Below are 19,453 nucleotides of genomic sequence, written 5' to 3' on the forward strand. Positions count from 1 at the left end.
GCCTTCCCTCAAGTAGTGCGGATTCGGGTCCAGCCGCGTGTTATTCCCCGCTCTCTCTCTCCAACTACAACAAAGTGTTTCTGTAAATACATCCTCTTTTATCGGATTTCATCACATTCTCTAAAACATGAAGTCAGGGATCAGTCATCTGGAGCATTTTGAACATGTTACCGTTCAATATGTCAATCATTTTTGAAAAATGGAAGACAGAACAAAATGATTTTTCATTGAAAGAAAACAACCTGAACTAAATCATCCTGTTTACACGATGAAAGGAGAAACACATTTTAACAAGCTGCAGTTTAAAGAGTGAATCATTTTATAGTTTGGAGGACTGAACTTTCTTCAGCCCGGACTTTCTTTTACTGTAAATGTTATTTCATTCAAACAATATTTGTTCTTTAGAAGTTAGAATCACGTTTGTCCAGTTTATTACCAAGTTTATAATCATAAAACACCAAAAACAGGCAGATGGATACATTTAATAAAAATACATTTTTAATATGAAAGTAACATAAAAATGTGCTTAAGTCATGACATTAGATCAAACAAGAAAAATGATTATTTATATTAGATTATTTGCAGTCTGTTGTAGAGGATTCAGAGTTCTTCAGCAGGCTGGAGGTGCTCTTCATCCTACACACACACACACACACACACACACACACACACACACACACACACACACACACACACACACACACACACACACACACACACACACACACACACACACCTGAGTATTGGGGTCTTTACTCCTCTGTGCAGCCAGGAGAGCCACAGCCATGAAGTACTCAGAATCCTCCAGGTAGTTCTTTCTCCTTCAGGTCAAAACAGATGTATAAAATACAAGAGGACATGAATCACACAGTCTGGATTCTTACCTTTTAATTCAGCTTGTCTGTATATCAGACAATGATTTGTGACAAAATAACCTTAAAACAGTCATCTCATGAGAAAAAGCTTTTGTGAATCATTTCCAGTAAAATCTTCAACATGTCTCCTCTCTAACAGACACCAGGGGAGCAGCCTGCAGTTTAATTAGGTTAATATTATATAAGATATAGAATATCTGTTGCCAGCTCTCACTCTAAAATCGTACATCTTGGTGAGGAGATGTGTGCTATTACTTTTCTTGGTGATAAAATGTTACAGTGATTTTATCACTCAATGTGTAACACCGCTGCTCAGGCACTCTAATGGTCTGATTCCGGAGACTTACGGGGTATCTCATTTATGATGGAAACATGTTCCTGTGGTGGTTAGAATTTGTATTAAGTTGTATTAAGATGGAGATTTCATACCATTTAACCCTCAGGTGGTGCTGCAGAAACAATAATACACACTTATCTTTTGTTGTCTTTTTAAACTTGATGAATAACTTCTTCAACAAAATTTTCCAGAAATACTTGCATTTGGTTCTTATTGCTCCACCCTTTGGCTGCTTGTAATACACTTTTGCCTTTTAAGAGAAAGCTTAAATTGTATATTTAAGTTTAATATATAACAGAAAGGCTTTGTTCATGTTTTCATTTTTTCAAATCGAAACAATTTCTAGTATCTAGTAAAACTGTAAACATTGCATAAGGAACAGTAAAAAAACAAAACGTAAAAGTTCTATTAATAGCCAGGCTTTTATTAACTTCGGCCTATGAAATGATCCTGCCTTTATTTGGGACAGGCGTCAATAAGAGACAGGACTTTGATTATTTTCCATAAAAAGTTGTGCACACCGAAGTTTAGAAAGATTATAAAGTGAGTAGTTGGCTACTCAAGACAATAAACCCAACAATAATCCTCTTCGCTGATGTTGATTGAATTAAGTTAAAAATGTTTGGGGGAAAAAATAGCTGAAATTATCATGTAAGATTTGACACAACTATCAACAAAAATGGTCAGTTTTACTTTGTCATTAAGCCTGCACCAGGTGTGGTTCATCTGGGTGTGTTTGTCAAACAGATAGGCTTTGTTTATTAGTTCAACGCCCTGTTATTAACATTGGTCACGCAAAAGAAATGTGTATCTCTGCTCAGGGCAGGTTGGTAAGCAATGCAAATCAGTATGTAAATTAGCAATGCCTACATCCTCCTCTGTGATATCTGCAAGACAAAACAAGTGAAGCCCATGACACACAAGGGCCCTTTTTCAAACCCTAGGGTAGAAATACAGCGGCAGGCTTTGGGACAAACTTCCCTCTCTCACACGGAAACAGGAACTGTATGTTACCATGGTTACTCAGCGGTATCTTGCGGGAACAGCTTTTTTTTGTAGCTAATGCATTTTGTACAAATATTTATGTAGCCTAGATTATTGTTCTTCTTCTTTAGTAAATTATATTAGTGTAGATTTATAACAAAACTATTAGATTGAGCCTACATTGTTTAATGTAATTTATAATTTCAGTTAAGTTACTGTAATTTTTAGAACAGGGTGTCCTAAATTAATGCAAAGACAAGGATAATATTGTTGAACATCAGAGCAGCAAAAAGTGTCTTCTTTTGTTGTTGAATTGAGATTTCACAAAGACATAAAAAGTAGAAAAATAAGAAATAAATATTAACAGCGAAAAGTTGTCTGCAACATGATTTAATATTCTTTTGTTTTTGCAACAGTCCCTGTAAATATAAAACACTTTACAATAAATAAACATATATTTGATCCTCAGTACACATTTGAAGTTGTTAACGTCTGTATGACGATATTAAATGTCTATCTTAGTTGGAGCAGTGTTTGAACTCACAGGTTGCTTCATCCATGACGACCGGACACAATAGGCGTTGCACGTGATCCGAAAGTCGGCATCGGTGCACACTCGCTGGTGGAGGGTTTTATAACCCACTACCACACCCCGCTAATTAGTTTGGGACGGACTTAATATGGCGGACCCTCCGCGGGGACGCGCAAACGGAGGCATAGTGGGTAGAGGTAGGGTGTAGTGGCAGGTTTGAAAAAGGGCCAAGGACTTTTTAGATGAACTGACAGCCCTGCTATGAGGGACTGACAAGGACGGATGTTCCCAGCAACAGCAGCAGGAGCTATGACCATCTTCTTTTTGCCATCGCAGTACCCACAGATCCAAGCAAGAAGGCCACACAAGGGTGAAAAAAGTGTCCGGCTGCAGCCTAGAGCCTACAGCCTATGTTTGTCTATCATTTTGATAGAATTAGTGGGGGGTTTGAAGGGCTATGCTCTTCTTCCACCTTAATGAAACCATAGGCCCACTTACGTGGTACCTTTTTGTAAATGTGCAGTGTTTTGTTTACTGGGGGAACATAACACAAATGTCCTTTTATATATTTCCATTTAAAGGTGAGGTTGTGCTGAAAAAAATGATATCAGGCACTTATATGGTAAACATTTTTGATGTAGTATAGCCTACATAAGTAAAATGACAATTATAGCAAAACGGCCAAAATAGCCTCAGACCTCAAAGGGTTCATGTCCAACCGCCTAGGAACCAATGAAAATGATGTAATACATTGCCAAAATGAACATATGTATTTGATCTTGGCACAAATAATCATCTAGTCATCTAGGTATTTTAATGCATTCCTTGACCCAGAAAATGTATATATTGACACCAAGATTCACTTTCTAAGTGGCTTGGAAGACATATTGGCGCTGCCATCTTTGAACCGCCATCTTGATGAAGTGGCTCCCCCCCAAAATTGAAAGCTATTGTGATGGAGACAGATGTGGAAAAAATGTGGTGCTTTTGTCCAGCGTGTCCCCATTCTTCCCAAATCTGGTCCTAAGCCGCCTGACTAAAGATATCAGTACACTTGTATTAGACATGCACTGTAAATACTAACTGAATAAGCCTGACTGATGTCACCCATCTGTTCCTGCAGGGGGCTCTGGAGACTCATCAGCAGCAGCCACCATGCTGGAAATCCTGTCTCAACCTCACTTTCAGTCAACCTAACGACAGGCTGAGATATAATAAATAACATGAAAGGAAAGCCTCTGATCATGGAACAATGTATGCAATTTTGCCATGGAAAATTAGCATAAGGAATATAAGAGAGGAATTGTTTAGGCTTCTTAAGCAGATCTGACTTTTATTTTTTATTTGATATACTTTATAAATTCAGATTTTATACTTTGTTATTGAGAGACATGCATCTCACACACATGGACATGCATTAACGGAGAGATGATACACACTGAGCGCACCAGAGCAGTTGGTGGTTCGGTGCCCTGGTACCTACCTACCAGACCAACTTCTTTATTAATTATCCACACCTGGTCCCTACGGACTGAGCTACTGCCGCCTACATAACTCAGAGATCAAGTAAGTTAGAAGACCTCCTTTAAACAAAATATCAAGGTGGGGTTTTAAAAGCACCTGCGAGGTGAGGGTCACAATTCAATATGTGCCAATGTTTGCTCACTCATTTTTAATAGACTGAGAAATAGGACCGTGTGTAGGTACAAATGCCACTGAAGAGGTGTCCATGGAGCTGGGATTGACTTAAGTCAGATTGCTCAACCTGTCGCAGATGATTGTCAAGTAATATCCTCTCAGTTTAAAAGCATCACAAAGACTTGGGCGCTGGATGGCCAAGTGGTTATGTCACACGTCCCATGCACAGAAGATATAGCCCTCGTCGCAGTGGCTGTTTGTTCAAATCCGAACCTTGGCCCATTGCTGCATGTCATCCCCCCACTCTCTCCTCCCAACATTTCCTGTCTCTCTTCAGCTGTCCTATTCAAGAAAGGCAAAAATGGGCCAATACAAATATAACAAAAAGAAATGAAAGCATCACAAAGACTTTTAGAATGACATGAAATGCTCATTTAAATGATTACCTTTTATATATTTAAAAAGCCTATTTTGCTTTGCCTTCCCTCAAGTAGTGCGGATTCGGGTCCAGCCGCGTGTTATTCCCCGCTCTCTCTCTCCAACTACAACAAAGTGTTTCTGTAAATACATCCTCTTTTATCGGATTTCATCACATTCTCTAAAACATGAAGTCAGGGATCAGTCATCTGGAGCATTTTGAACATGTTACCGTTCAATATGTCAATCATTTTTGAAAAATGGAAGACAGAACAAAATGATTTTTCATTGAAAGAAAACAACCTGAACTAAATCATCCTGTTTACACGATGAAAGGAGAAACACATTTTAACAAGCTGCAGTTTAAAGAGTGAATCATTTTATAGTTTGGAGGACTGAACTTTCTTCAGCCCGGACTTTCTTTTACTGTAAATGTTATTTCATTCAAACAATATTTGTTCTTTAGAAGTTAGAATCACGTTTGTCCAGTTTATTACCAAGTTTATAATCATAAAACACCAAAAACAAGCAGATGGATACATTTAATAAAAATAATTTTTTAATATGAAAGCAACATAAAAATGTGCTTAAGTCATGACATTAGATCAAACAAGAAAAATGATTTATATTAGATTATTTGCAGTCTGTTGTAGAGGATTCAGAGTTCTTCAGCAGGCTGGAGGTGCTCTTCATCCTACACACACACACACACACACACACACACACACACACACACACACACACACACACACACACACACACACACACACACACACACACACACACACACACACACACACACACACACACACACACACACACACCTGAGTATTGGGGTCTTTACTCCTCTGTGCAGCCAGGAGAGCCACAGCCATGAAGTACTCAGAATCCTCCAGGTAGTTCTTTCTCCTTCAGGTCAAAACAGATGTATAAAATACAAGAGGACATGAATCACACAGTCTGGATTCTTACCTTTTAATTCAGCTTGTCTGTATATCAGACAATGATTTGTGACAAAATAACCTTAAAACAGTCATCTAAAAAACAGTCATCTCATGAGAAAAAGCTTTTGTGAATCATTTCCAGTAAAATCTTCAACATGTCTCCTCTCTAACAGACACCAGGGGAGCAGCCTGCAGTTTAATTAGGTTAATATTATATAAGATATAGAATATCTGTTGCCAGCTCTCACTCTAAAATCGTACATCTTGGTGAGGAGATGTGTGCCATTACTTTTCTTGGTGATAAAATGTTACAGTGATTTTATCACTCAATGTGTAACACCGCTGCTCAGGCACTCTAATGGTCTGATTCCGGAGACTTACGGGGTATCTCATTTATGATGGAAACATGTTCCTGTGGTGGTTAGAATTTGTATTAAGTTGTATTAAGATGGAGATTTCATACCATTTAACCCTCAGGTGGTGCTGCAGAAACAATAATACACACTTATCTTTTGTTGTCTTTTTAAACTTGATGAATAACTTCTTCAACAAAATTTTCCAGAAATACTTGCATTTGGTTCTTATTGCTCCACCCTTTGGCTGCTTGTAATACACTTTTGCCTTTTAAGAGAAAGCTTAAATTGTATATTTAAGTTTAATATATAACAGAAAGGCTTTGTTCATGTTTTCATTTTTTCAAATCGAAACAATTTCTAGTATCTAGTAAAACTGTAAACATTGCATAAGGAACAGTAAAAAAACAAAACGTAAAAGTTCTATTAATAGCCAGGCTTTTATTAACTTCGGCCTATGAAATGATCCTGCCTTTATTTGGGACAGGCGTCAATAAGAGACAGGACTTTGATTATTTTCCATAAAAAGTTGTGCACACCGAAGTTTAGAAAGATTATAAAGTGAGTAGTTGGCTACTCAAGACAATAAACCCAACAATAATCCTCTTCGCTGATGTTGATTGAATTAAGTTAAAAATGTTTGGGGGAAAAAATAGCTGAAATTATCATGTAAGATTTGACACAACTATCAACAAAAATGGTCAGTTTTACTTTGTCATTAAGCCTGCACCAGGTGTGGTTCATCTGGGTGTGTTTGTCAAACAGATAGGCTTTGTTTATTAGTTCAACGCCCTGTTATTAACATTGGTCACGCAAAAGCAATGTGTATCTCTGCTCAGGGCAGGTTGGTAAGCAATGCAAATCAGTATGTAAATTAGCAATGCCTACATCCTCCTCTGTGATATCTGCAAGACAAAACAAGTGAAGCCCATGACACACAAGGGCCCTTTTTCAAACCCTAGGGTAGAAATACAGCGGCAGGCTTTGGGACAAACTTCCCTCTCTCACACGGAAACAGGAACTGTATGTTACCATGGTTACTCAGCGGTATCTTGCGGGAACAGCTTTTTTTTGTAGCTAATGCATTCTGTACAAATATTTATGTAGCCTAGATTATTGTTCTTCTTCTTTAGTAAATTATATTAGTGTAGATTTATAACAAAACTATTAGATTGAGCCTACATTGTTTAATGTAATTTATAATTTCAGTTAAGTTACTGTAATTTTTAGAACAGGGTGTCCTAAATTAATGCAAAGACAAGGATAATATTGTTGAACATCAGAGCAGCAAAAAGTGTCTTCTTTTGTTGTTGAATTGAGATTTCACAAAGACATAAAAAGTAGAAAAATAAGAAATAAATATTAACAGCGAAAAGTTGTCTGCAACATGATTTAATATTCTTTTGTTTTTGCAACAGTCCCTGTAAATATAAAACACTTTACAATAAATAAACATATATTTGATCCTCAGTACACATTTGAAGTTGTTAACGTCTGTATGACGATATTAAATGTCTATCTTAGTTGGAGCAGTGTTTGAACTCACAGGTTGCTTCATCCATGACGACCGGACACAATAGGCGTTGCACGTGATCCGAAAGTCGGCATCGGTGCACACTCGCTGGTGGAGGGTTTTATAACCCACTACCACACCCCGCTAATTAGTTTGGGACGGACTTAATATGGCGGACCCTCCGCGGGGACGCGCAAACGGAGGCATAGTGGGTAGAGGTAGGGTGTAGTGGCAGGTTTGAAAAAGGGCCAAGGACTTTTTAGATGAACTGACAGCCCTGCTATGAGGGACAGACAAGGACGGATGTTCCCAGCAACAGCAGCAGGAGCTATAACCATCTTCTTTTTGCCATCGCAGTACCCACAGATCCAAGCAAGAAGGCCACACAAGGGTGAAAAAAGTGTCCGGCTGCAGCCTAGAGCCTACAGCCTATGTTTGTCTATCATTTTGATAGAATTAGTGGGGGGTTTGAAGGGCTATGCTCTTCTTCCACCTTAATGAAACCATAGGCCCACTTACGTGGTACCTTTTTGTAAATGTGCAGTGTTTTGTTTACTGGGGGAACATAACACAAATGTCCTTTTATATATTTCCATTTAAAGGTGAGGTTGTGCTGAAAAAAATGATATCAGGCACTTATATGGTAAACATTTTTGATGTAGTATAGCCTACATAAGTAAAATGACAATTATAGCAAAACGGCCAAAATAGCCTCAGACCTCAAAGGGTTCATGTCCAACCGCCTAGGAACCAATGAAAATGATGTAATACATTGCCAAAATGAACATATGTATTTGATCTTGGCACAAATAATCATCTAGTCATCTAGGTATTTTAATGCATTCCTTGACCCAGAAAATGTATATATTGACACCAAGATTCACTTTCTAAGTGGCTTGGAAGACATATTGGCGCTGCCATCTTTGAACCGCCATCTTGATGAAGTGGCTCCCCCCCAAAATTGAAAGCTATTGTGATGGAGACAGATGTGGAAAAAATGTGGTGCTTTTGTCCAGCGTGTCCCCATTCTTCCCAAATCTGGTCCTAAGCCGCCTGACTAAAGATATCAGTACACTTGTATTAGACATGCACTGTAAATACTAACTGAATAAGCCTGACTGATGTCACCCATATGTTCCTGCAGGGGGCTCTGGAGACTCATCAGCAGCAGCCACCATGCTGGAAATCCTGTCTCAACCTCACTTTCAGTCAACCTAACGACAGGCTGAGATATAATAAATAACATGAAAGGAAAGCCTCTGATCATGGAACAATGTATGCAATTTTGCCATGGAAAATTAGCATAAGGAATATAAGAGAGGAATTGTTTAGGCTTCTTAAGCAGATCTGACTTTTATTTTTTATTTGATATACTTTATAAATTCAGATTTTATACTTTGTTATTGAGAGACATGCATCTCACACACATGGACATGCATTAACGGAGAGATGATACACACTGAGCGCACCAGAGCAGTTGGTGGTTCGGTGCCCTGGTACCTACCTACCAGACCAACTTCTTTATTAATTATCCACACCTGGTCCCTACGGACTGAGCTACTGCCGCCTACATAACTCAGAGATCAAGTAAGTTAGAAGACCTCCTTTAAACAAAATATCAAGGTGGGGTTTTAAAAGCACCTGCGAGGTGAGGGTCACAATTCAATATGTGCCAATGTTTGCTCACTCATTTTTAATAGACTGAGAAATAGGACCGTGTGTAGGTACAAATGCCACTGAAGAGGTGTCCATGGAGCTGGGATTGACTTAAGTCAGATTGCTCAACCTGTCGCAGATGATTGTCAAGTAATATCCTCTCAGTTTAAAAGCATCACAAAGACTTGGGCGCTGGATGGCCAAGTGGTTATGTCACACGTCCCATGCACAGAAGATATAGCCCTCGTCGCAGTGGCTGTTTGTTCAAATCCGAACCTTGGCCCATTGCTGCATGTCATCCCCCCACTCTCTCCTCCCAACATTTCCTGTCTCTCTTCAGCTGTCCTATTCAAGAAAGGCAAAAATGGGCCAATACAAATATAACAAAAAGAAATGAAAGCATCACAAAGACTTTTAGAATGACATGAAATGCTCATTTAAATGATTACCTTTTATATATTTAAAAAGCCTATTTTGCTTTGCCTTCCCTCAAGTAGTGCGGATTCGGGTCCAGCCGCGTGTTATTCCCCGCTCTCTCTCTCCAACTACAACAAAGTGTTTCTGTAAATACATCCTCTTTTATCGGATTTCATCACATTCTCTAAAACATGAAGTCAGGGATCAGTCATCTGGAGCATTTTGAACATGTTACCGTTCAATATGTCAATCATTTTTGAAAAATGGAAGACAGAACAAAATGATTTTTCATTGAAAGAAAACAACCTGAACTAAATCATCCTGTTTACACGATGAAAGGAGAAACACATTTTAACAAGCTGCAGTTTAAAGAGTGAATCATTTTATAGTTTGGAGGACTGAACTTTCTTCAGCCCGGACTTTCTTTTACTGTAAATGTTATTTCATTCAAACAATATTTGTTCTTTAGAAGTTAGAATCACGTTTGTCCAGTTTATTACCAAGTTTATAATCATAAAACACCAAAAACAAGCAGATGGATACATTTAATAAAAATAATTTTTTAATATGAAAGCAACATAAAAATGTGCTTAAGTCATGACATTAGATCAAACAAGAAAAATGATTTATATTAGATTATTTGCAGTCTGTTGTAGAGGATTCAGAGTTCTTCAGCAGGCTGGAGGTGCTCTTCATCCTACACACACACACACACACACACACACACACACACACACACACACACACACACACACACACACACACACACACACACACACACACACACACACACACACACACACACACACACACACACACACACACACACACACACACACACACACACACACACACACACACACACACACACACACACACACACACACACACACACACACACACACACACACACACACACACACACACACACACACACACACACACACACACACACACACACACACACACACACACACACACACACACACACACACACACACACACACACACACACACACACGTTGTGTTAGAAACTATATGGACAACTTTATAAACCTCTTTTTTAGTGATATCATGATTTATTTTTTATATTTTTGATTTTCTCCTCATCCAGAAGCTCTCCCTGAGGTTTTGTAGAAAAGAAAAGACTAAGTATGAAGAAATGAAAAAGGAACATACATGTTTGTTATCCTCTCCAGCCTCTCTTTCAGATCCTCCTGGATATTAACAGACAATAAAAGAAAGGAGGTTAAAACATTAAACTCCCAAACTTATCATTTTCAATGTGGACTATAGAAAGTTTCACCGCGGTTAAATAAAAAGCCTCAAAGTGTTACATGCGCAAAGATAACACGTTTCCTTTCTTAAGAATTGGTTACATAAATCAGACACATTTATCTGTTAGTCCAATAGTCAAACACAGCGTTATGTGTTACAGAAAAAAACACAAGCTCAAGTTTGTTTCATGATGAATCATGATAATAACATTTGTATAATCTGTTTGAAGAAGACAAAATCAGAAGCTTGAACAAATACTGAATGACATTTGATAATTTAGTAAGCATGACTAATCTGACATCTGACATGTTGTTGATCGGACAGGATGTCATGAAATGATTGGACAGTCTGAGAGCAGAGTGTTCAGCTCACCTTAGAGGCATCAGACATGTTGGAGAAGGCGGAGGACGAGGACGCACATGGCGGTGGGACACTGAGCTGAGAGAGACAGGGCAGGAACAGAGATCAGTCTGAGAAATGGATCAGTGCTAGAATAAGCTTCACTACATTTGTAACATTTGACGTTTCTACATATAATCTGAGTTTACAGCTGGGTATGTGTGATGAAGAAGCTCCTCCATGTTTCTCTGTTCCTCACTAACATGTACTTTTCATTAAACTGGGTTTGTCCCATTCAGGGCAGAAATGGCGTTTTGTTATTAGCTCGATGTGACGTCTCTTTCTAACAAACAGGAGGTGAGCTGAATGTACTGTGGGTGGTGCTGCAGTGGGCCAGAGGGGATTATTATAGTTTTTATTTTCACTTTTGATTTCTCCCTCTGAAAACAGAATACTAATGACAAATTCTCAAAAATAGAAACAAGAAGGCCAGGACATCTTTTCAGACAAACCTAGAGGGAATCTTCTGGAGACTATTTAATCAGGGTAAAGGAAAGGGTTGACTTATAATTCTGCATTGACTCTACGTCGTAGTGGCCTATGCTGTCATGAACACTACATACTTGTGTGTTGGTGTGTCTGCATAGCTCTGCAATACGCCACCTACCGGTTCCACCACATTCTCTGCTTGTTTGTGTACAGGAAACAATGGCGAATGAAATCAAGCACATTATGTTCATGTTGAGTAGCAGAAAATGAATCATTGACAATAATCAGGCATTTTATTAATCACCCTTCATATTGTCGAAGCACAGAGTGTTTTAGTATTTAATCTGGAGAAAGTGTGTCGGAATTGTTTACATGTTTGTATCTGTGTGGCCATCTCACCTTTAATGATTATATTTCTGTATGTTTGGTCTTTTTTCAAAGCAGGTTACCAACTATGTGTGTAAAAAAGCTTACTTCGTTTATATATTTTCTAAATGCCCTGACTGCCCTGAAGTTTAACTTCTGCAACATCTAAATGGTTTTTCTTCATCTGAGGTAGAAACTGTTGCTCTCGCTCAGATTGGAATCTCTAAAAGCTTGTAATCAGAACATACCTGCACATGTTCCCATGATTAGGTTTGTATACAGACAGTCAGTATAAGTAAAGAGATACATGAAGGTGAGGTACCTGTGTGTCTCTAAGTTCTGATTGAGTTTCCAGAAGAACGACTCTGCTCATCAGGTTCTCCCAGCTCTCTCTGGAGACGATCACCACGTCACCTTCACTCTGTGAGAAACATTTCATAAAGAACATTTCCTCTGCTGTCTGACCGATGAGGGAAATAACTGATGATAAAGAGTGTGTGCTGAACCTTATTTGTGTGTCTCCGTCTCTCCAGGTCTTCCAGGCGTCTCTCCAGGACTCTGATCCGGTCCAGTCCAGGCTGTAGCTGGGCCTCCAGAGCTGAGAGTCGTCCCTCTAGCTCTGAGTGAGACTGAGACACAGACTGATTTTATATCCAGAAGAGTAGTATGAGTAGTATATAAATAAAAACAGAATGTGATGATATGCAAAACAGTAATGCCCCATATTTCACTGAAAATAGCTCAAAGACAACATTACAAATGTTGAAATGAAATATTTCACTGTTTTGGGAAAATGATATGCTCATTTTTAATGTGATGCCAGATCCATCCATCCATCCATTATCATGTCAGAGAAGCCAGCACTTCAACTGGCAGCACTGTGAGGGTCATGTTCTTTGACTTCTCCAATGCCTTCAACACCATCCAGCCTGCACTGCTCAGGGGGAAGCTAGAAAGGGCGGGAGTAGACTGTCACCTGGCTGCATGGACAACGGACTACCTCACCAACAGACCACAGTATGTGAGGCTTCAGGACTGTGAGTCTGACATGGTGGTCTGCAGTACAGGGGCCCCGCAGGGGACAGTTCTCTCCGCTTTTCTTTTCACCCTGTACACCTCGGACTTCTGTTACAACTCTGGGAGCTGCCACCTGCAGAAGTTCTCCGATGACACAGCCATCGTGGGGTGTGTGTCTAAGGGGAGCGAACAGGAGTACAGGCAGGTCATCATGGACTTTGTCGACTGGAGTGAGCTCAACCACCTTCAGCTCAACGCCAGCAAGACAAAGGAGATGGTGATTGACTTCCGCATGTTTCCTTAATGTCTGATCATATAGTAAGCTCACTTTATCATTTCATTCAGTTGATATTTAATATATTGCTCCTTAAAATATGGTTGGCTATCTGTCAAAGATGATCAACTAGAATTCTCTTTACAATAATGAAAGTGAAATGTTTTCTTAATTTATTTAAGTGCAGTGTGGTGCTGAGAACTGCTATACCTTTAACAGCCACCAGATGTCGCTGTGTTTGCATAGATTGAGGTAATGAATAATTTTCGGCACAGAGAGAAAACTTCATCAGGCCCGTCACTATATTTATCTGATTCAGAGACTCACCTGAAGGCGGTCGCCGCCGCCCTCCTCCTCCTCCTCCTCCTCCTCCTCCTCCTCCTCCTCATCTGCCTCCTCCTCTGTGATCATGTTTCCAGGAGAACTGGAGGAGAACCTTTCTGCATGAAAGGTGGATTGATATTCTGTGTGATTCACTACGAGCGGCTGATCAGGCACCTGAAAAACAAACACAAAGGCATTAAACTGAAGAAAATGAACTTAGCTCACTGATTAAGAAGTCTAATAGACGACCTGTCTGACTCGTCTCACCTGATTAAAGCACTGATTTAAGAAAGCAACCTTCTACACTCCACTTACGATTAGTGTGGGCTGAACTTCTCCTCTGCCGTCCGGCCTGCCCTCCTTGTTCTGGGCCGGACATCTGACTCTGGGCTACAAAAAACAAGAAAACACACACACATGTTGAAAGGTTGGATCATGAAGGGGTAATGTAAAAGTACCAGGTGGACAAGAGAGGGGAGAAGGAGGGATAAAAACATAATGGATGGAGGGACGGATAAAGACACAATGAATACAGGATGAGGAGGCAGGTAGTGATAACGGAGAGATACTGTTTTTTTTTTTGTTTTTTGAAACAGAAAAGTCATTTACTTGTGACAGCAGCTAAATAAACATGTGCCATACCAGTCATCCTTGTGGCGACACTGGTAACGTTATCTTTCAGAATATTGGTGATGTGTTTTTTATTTTTGCTTGTCTTTTAAATGTTTTTTAATGGACTCCTGAGTCTTGCAATAGAGAAGATGATGATGAAACAGTGTGAAGGTTCAACTAGCAGTTGATCCCCCCAACAACAATACTTTAAGGCCCCCTTAAAGCTCCACCTAGCGTTTTATCGTACCAGAAAAGCGCTGGTTGTGCACTCGGGGGCATTAGCATGAAGCGTTTGTGCACAGAGAAGAAAAGCGCTGCACATCTGTCCATGGCAACAGTCAGCTGACAACGGCAGCTGCTTGACCGACACTGCTCTGTTACTTTTTACTGTATGTTTTTTATTTCAGATTGTTTATTTCTCGATCAAACACAAAGAGGATGTGGGTACAAGACATGATCCGTAGGCGGTAAAACTACGGGGGATATTATATATTTGGTAAAAGAGTGCCGGTGGCGTCAACAGCGCCTTTCTGAAAAGTTGAGGGGTTCTCAACTTGAGCGCTCGGTGTGACCGCACAAAAAAGGAGAAGGGCGCTGCGCCTTTTCTCCAGGCGGCCGCTTTCTGCTGCGCACACTGTCTGCTCATTGAAAACAACGCTAGGTGGACACGGGGCCTAACAAAATGTAGACAGCAAAAAATAAATCAACATAAGAAAAAAAATGGTGTGTAGAATACAAATATGACCCTTTTCTACATGACAGATACATTCCAGAAAAAATATCACTAAAATAATGGGTGCAATATTTACATTTATACGTGGATTTCCTCTTTTAATTTTCTTAAATCCATCAATTTTGAACATTAAGTTCTATTATTATGTTTAAAGCACAATAGCAAAAATACAAACATGCAAAGACAGCAGATGTGATTCTTTGATCTCGGATTGTTCTTTCATACAGAAACAGGAAGTCCTCTGATGGTAGAGATCAAATAACAACTTTTATGAAGAAGTGACATTATTCAAACCTTCTTCAGCTGGTTGTGTTTCTGCTGCACAAAGTTAATGACGTCACACACCACAGAGATTTTCCTCTGAGAGAAACCCCACTGCAGGAACTGCTGCTTGGTCAGGACGGGCTTATAGTGGAAGATATCTCTCAGCACCTACACACAAACACAGCAGAACACACACACACACACACGTTAACAACCACTACAGACTGCTAGATTTACAGTGAGGTAGAGAAACAGTGGAGGGTTTCCAGTTTGGGGAGTTCAGAAATGTATCCCTGCTTTATGCAGATGATGTTGTTCAGAGTTGGCTTCTTCAATCTGGGACCTGGAGCAGGCCTTGGGGCGGTTTGAAGCCGAGTCAGAAGAAGTCGGGATGAGGGTCAGCACCTCCAATGTCTGAGGCAATGGTTGTATGTCTGAAAAACGTTGGATTGCTCCCACCGCGTGGGGAGTGAGCGCCTGCCTCAGCTCAAGGAGTTGAAGTATCTCGGGGTCTTGTTCTCGAGGAAAGGAAAAAAGGATTGTGAGACTGACAGTCAGATTGGGACAACGTCAGCAGTATTGTGCCAGACCGTCGTTGTGAAGAGGGAGCTGAGTCGAAAGCTTTCAATTTACCGGTTGATCTACATTTCAATCCTTACCTATGGTCATGAGCTATGGGTAGTGATGAAAGAATAAGATAGTGAATAAAAGCGGCTGAAATAAGTTTCCTCCAGAGGAGGGCTGGGCTCAGCCTTAGAGGTAGGGTGAGGAGCTCAGATATCCGGAAGGAGCACAGAGAAGAGTCGCAGCTCCTTCGCATTGGAAGGGGCCAGTAAAGGTGGTTCGGGCATGTGATGCCTTCTGGGCGCCTTCCTTTGAAAGTCTTCTGGGCATGTAGAACTGGGAGGAGACCAAGAACGTGCTTGATGGATTATATATCCCTTCTGGCCTGGGAGCACCTCAGGATCCCCCAGGAGGAGCTACAAAATGTTGCTGAGGGACAACTAGGGCAGCCACTGCCACCTGGCCCAAGATAAGCGAAAGAAAATTGAATGGAATGTAAAGAAACATGGCGCTCAGAGTGTGTGTTACCTTGTAAAAAGTGTCGGTGAAGCGGAGGTCGGTTTTGCCCGTCAACTCGAATCCTGTCGCCGTCAGCTGCTCGGCGAAAGGTGGAGAGAAGGAGGTGAGGGTGAAGCTCACGATGGGAAGGAAAGCAGAGGGGTCTCCTTTGGACAGGCTGCAGGAGCAAACAAAAAAGTGCAATAAGAACAACAATACCTTATGTCTACATATTTCTGTCACTGCTTATCGGAGATCTTGAATCAAAATTACACAAAGTTGTGTTGAGGAAGAGAGTGGCAGCTGCTTCTTAAAAGGACGAGGTCATTTCTCATTTTTAACTTATCAATCTCAATAAAGATTCAAAATATAAATGTATTCAAAAATACATCATATTCTTTGTGTTTTATTGTCTTTTTAATTTGGGGTTTTTGACAGGGGAGATCTGCTGTTAGTTAGTGTAAATCTACTTGGCAATAACCCACCAATCTTATTCAGACTCTTATAAGCTCTTTGGCAATTTACTGTGATCAACATTTTAGAAACTATTGACATAAATAAATATGATTCTTGTTCACATACACAGGATAAGATACAGAAAAACGTGTTTGTGTCGCATACATTAAAAGCAAACAAATCAAAACTGTGTCTTGTTGTCAAAAATGTCAAAGTGATATTTCTGTTTGAATAAAGTGTGTATGAGGGCGAGTCTGCATTTAAGAGCAGGAGTGGAATATAGTGACACCTTGTGGTGGACAGGCCACATTACAACAGCTATTTGTTGGGGGGCAACGGGACTCTAATTGGACAAGTTCAGTTTATTTATCAAAAAAATCAGAGCAAACTTTAAGGAGAAGTATTTACCTGTGGCATTGATGGGAAGAAAATGTTTGGAAAGGTCCCTTAAACTGTGACTTTGTTTAATTTTAGTGTTAAAAGGCAGTGATGTCGTTCTTAAATGGGGTTAGGGTTGTCCCGAATACCAGAATAAAAAACTTCAATATGATTCTAGTAAAAATCAATCATTTTATTGAACAATAAGTATAATAAAATATTCAATCCAAATTCCTATCTGAACAAATGGAAGGTGTACTAAATGTGTACAGTTTGTATAAATGCTGTTATCCCTGTTGTTTGTATTTGTATCTAACTATATTTCTCTTTCCTTTACTCTACAACTTGACATGTTGTAACAGGTGAATATTACTCAGTGAGCCATCAATAAAGTGTGTCTTATCATGTCTTTATATGATAACAGAGTAGGCTGAAGTCTGGATTGGCTCTTGTTCTAACTTTATGTAACATTATACAAACTGTAAGGTAAATATTAACTTCTGGTGTAGGAGCTCTATCACCAAAACAAATCGTTATTTTGTGGCTGGTTTTTGAGCTCCCTAAAAGCAGTTTGACTAGGCTTATATAGGTTGTCTTGCTGTTTGCAGTGTGTTGTAACCTTAATATCTACAGTCTATGGTTGTAACAGTGTTATAATCAGAAACAGTGGCTGTGTCATGACCTACCTGTTGTAGTCGACCTGTCCTGGGTATTTTATCACTCGCAGGAGAGTCTCTAGTTTACGGAGACAACCTTGGACGTCTCCGGTGGACAGCATCTTTACCTTTAAATGTTGAAATTTTTCAACATTTTCGGTCATCGATATACTGTAGAAAAATATTAGTTTTAACGTCAGGTTAAGAAAGGTCACATTATTCTAATAACCGGTGTTTCTGTTAATTGAGTGACCGTGTTAACTGGAGACTTTTAGCCGAATGCCAATGGTTACCATAGTTACAACAGTGTTGAAAGCGTAAAGTGTCCTCGCGAATGTCTCTTTGTTTGGTTTATTATTAAAAAATATATACAGTATATATAAATATTTGGACAGGCATTTGTTACGACGCTTTACGTCTTCAACATGTACTGTAAAACTGCAACCAAGGGAACGTATCTGACTGAAAGTCGCCAGTTAACACGGTAACTCGTTAAACCAAAACACCGGAATCAGCGTTAGCTCTTACCTGAGATGCGGCCACACAAATGAGGTAGAAGACGTGAAATAACGACTCACTCCGAGCTACTTTAAAGCTAATTTACTTAAAACATCGATGTCATTTTTAAGGTACTAATCTTAATTCCTCTAAAAGGTGAAATCGCTCTAAATTGTTTCTCTAAAGCTAACGCTTCCTACTTAGCTGGTTTTGTTTCTCCCGGGTGATCAACAGCACGGAGCATGATTGGCTGTTACACACATGACGTGGGGATTCCTCACGAGCTGACGTCACTGACGTTACAAGCGGGCAGGCTGCTTATACTTTTTGTTTCAGGTTTCCCAGATCTCCCAGCTCGTGTTTCCCTAATATTTACAGTCTATAGTGTTTCCACGAAGAAAATGAACACGTTAAAGAAATATATATATTAAAAAAGTAATATAATTTGATGCATCTGCCTGTGTAAGGAGAGGGTGAGAGGAAGGGGGCGTATCAGAGAGTTGACAGGGGCAGAGATGGGAATTTTGGCTCTTGTGAGTGATTCGGATATTTTGGCTCAGCTCAGCAAAAAGAACCGACTCTTTTAGCTCTCCATTCAACAAGACTTCTTGTTTTTATAATTCTGTAAAGTGAATCAGTGTTTTTACCTAAAAACCTTTATGTAGGCCTACGCACAGATATATGTTAAATGATTTTGTATTATGTTATTTCCGGAACACTACAATTTTACACAGTTTGATATGAACACCTTTAACATTATTTTACATGTGTATAACTGCAATATCATGAATATGCAATAAATACAGTCAGTATATTTATCTTCACAACACTGAATTATCTTGTTATTGATTATCTAAAAATAGAATATTTAAGATGTAAATTCCTATAATCATTTAATCTAATAAAATGAATGATTAAAAAGGTAGGATATTTTAAGAATACATTTAAATTTTTGTACAACAAAAACAACACTCTACTCAAAGAAATAAGAATTTTACAACTTAATTGGTATGCGATACAATGAAACAAAAAATCTGGTTT

General features: G+C 39.4%; 1 protein-coding gene across 2 annotated transcripts; it reads right to left on the bottom strand.

Moving 5' to 3' along the window:
- Nucleotides 1-556: 556 nt before the first annotated feature.
- On the bottom strand, nt 557-18,657 carry cep44 (centrosomal protein 44). Of its 2 annotated transcripts, none has more exons than XM_061052962.1 (11): nt 18,443-18,657; nt 17,945-18,085; nt 16,455-16,602; nt 15,393-15,530; nt 14,069-14,143; nt 13,757-13,927; nt 12,645-12,767; nt 12,461-12,559; nt 11,317-11,382; nt 10,846-10,883; nt 557-636 (listed from the first exon to the last, which is right to left on the bottom strand). In XM_061052962.1, the coding sequence occupies exons 2-11, from the start codon at nt 18,076-18,078 to the stop codon at nt 576-578; spliced, it is 1,053 nt and encodes a 350-aa protein (XP_060908945.1). In that variant the 5' UTR covers nt 18,079-18,085; nt 18,443-18,657; the 3' UTR covers nt 557-575. The 2 variants fall into 2 exon arrangements, with proteins under 2 accessions (XP_060908945.1, XP_060908943.1); XM_061052960.1 differs by lacking the exon at nt 557-636 and adding an exon at nt 10,288-10,363 and having other exon boundaries at nt 18,443-18,656.
- Nucleotides 18,658-19,453: the final 796 nt, after the last annotated feature.

The sequence above is a fragment of the Labrus mixtus genome, chromosome 2, assembly GCF_963584025.1.
Source record: "Labrus mixtus chromosome 2, fLabMix1.1, whole genome shotgun sequence".
NCBI classification, from domain to species: domain Eukaryota; kingdom Metazoa; phylum Chordata; class Actinopteri; order Labriformes; family Labridae; genus Labrus; species Labrus mixtus.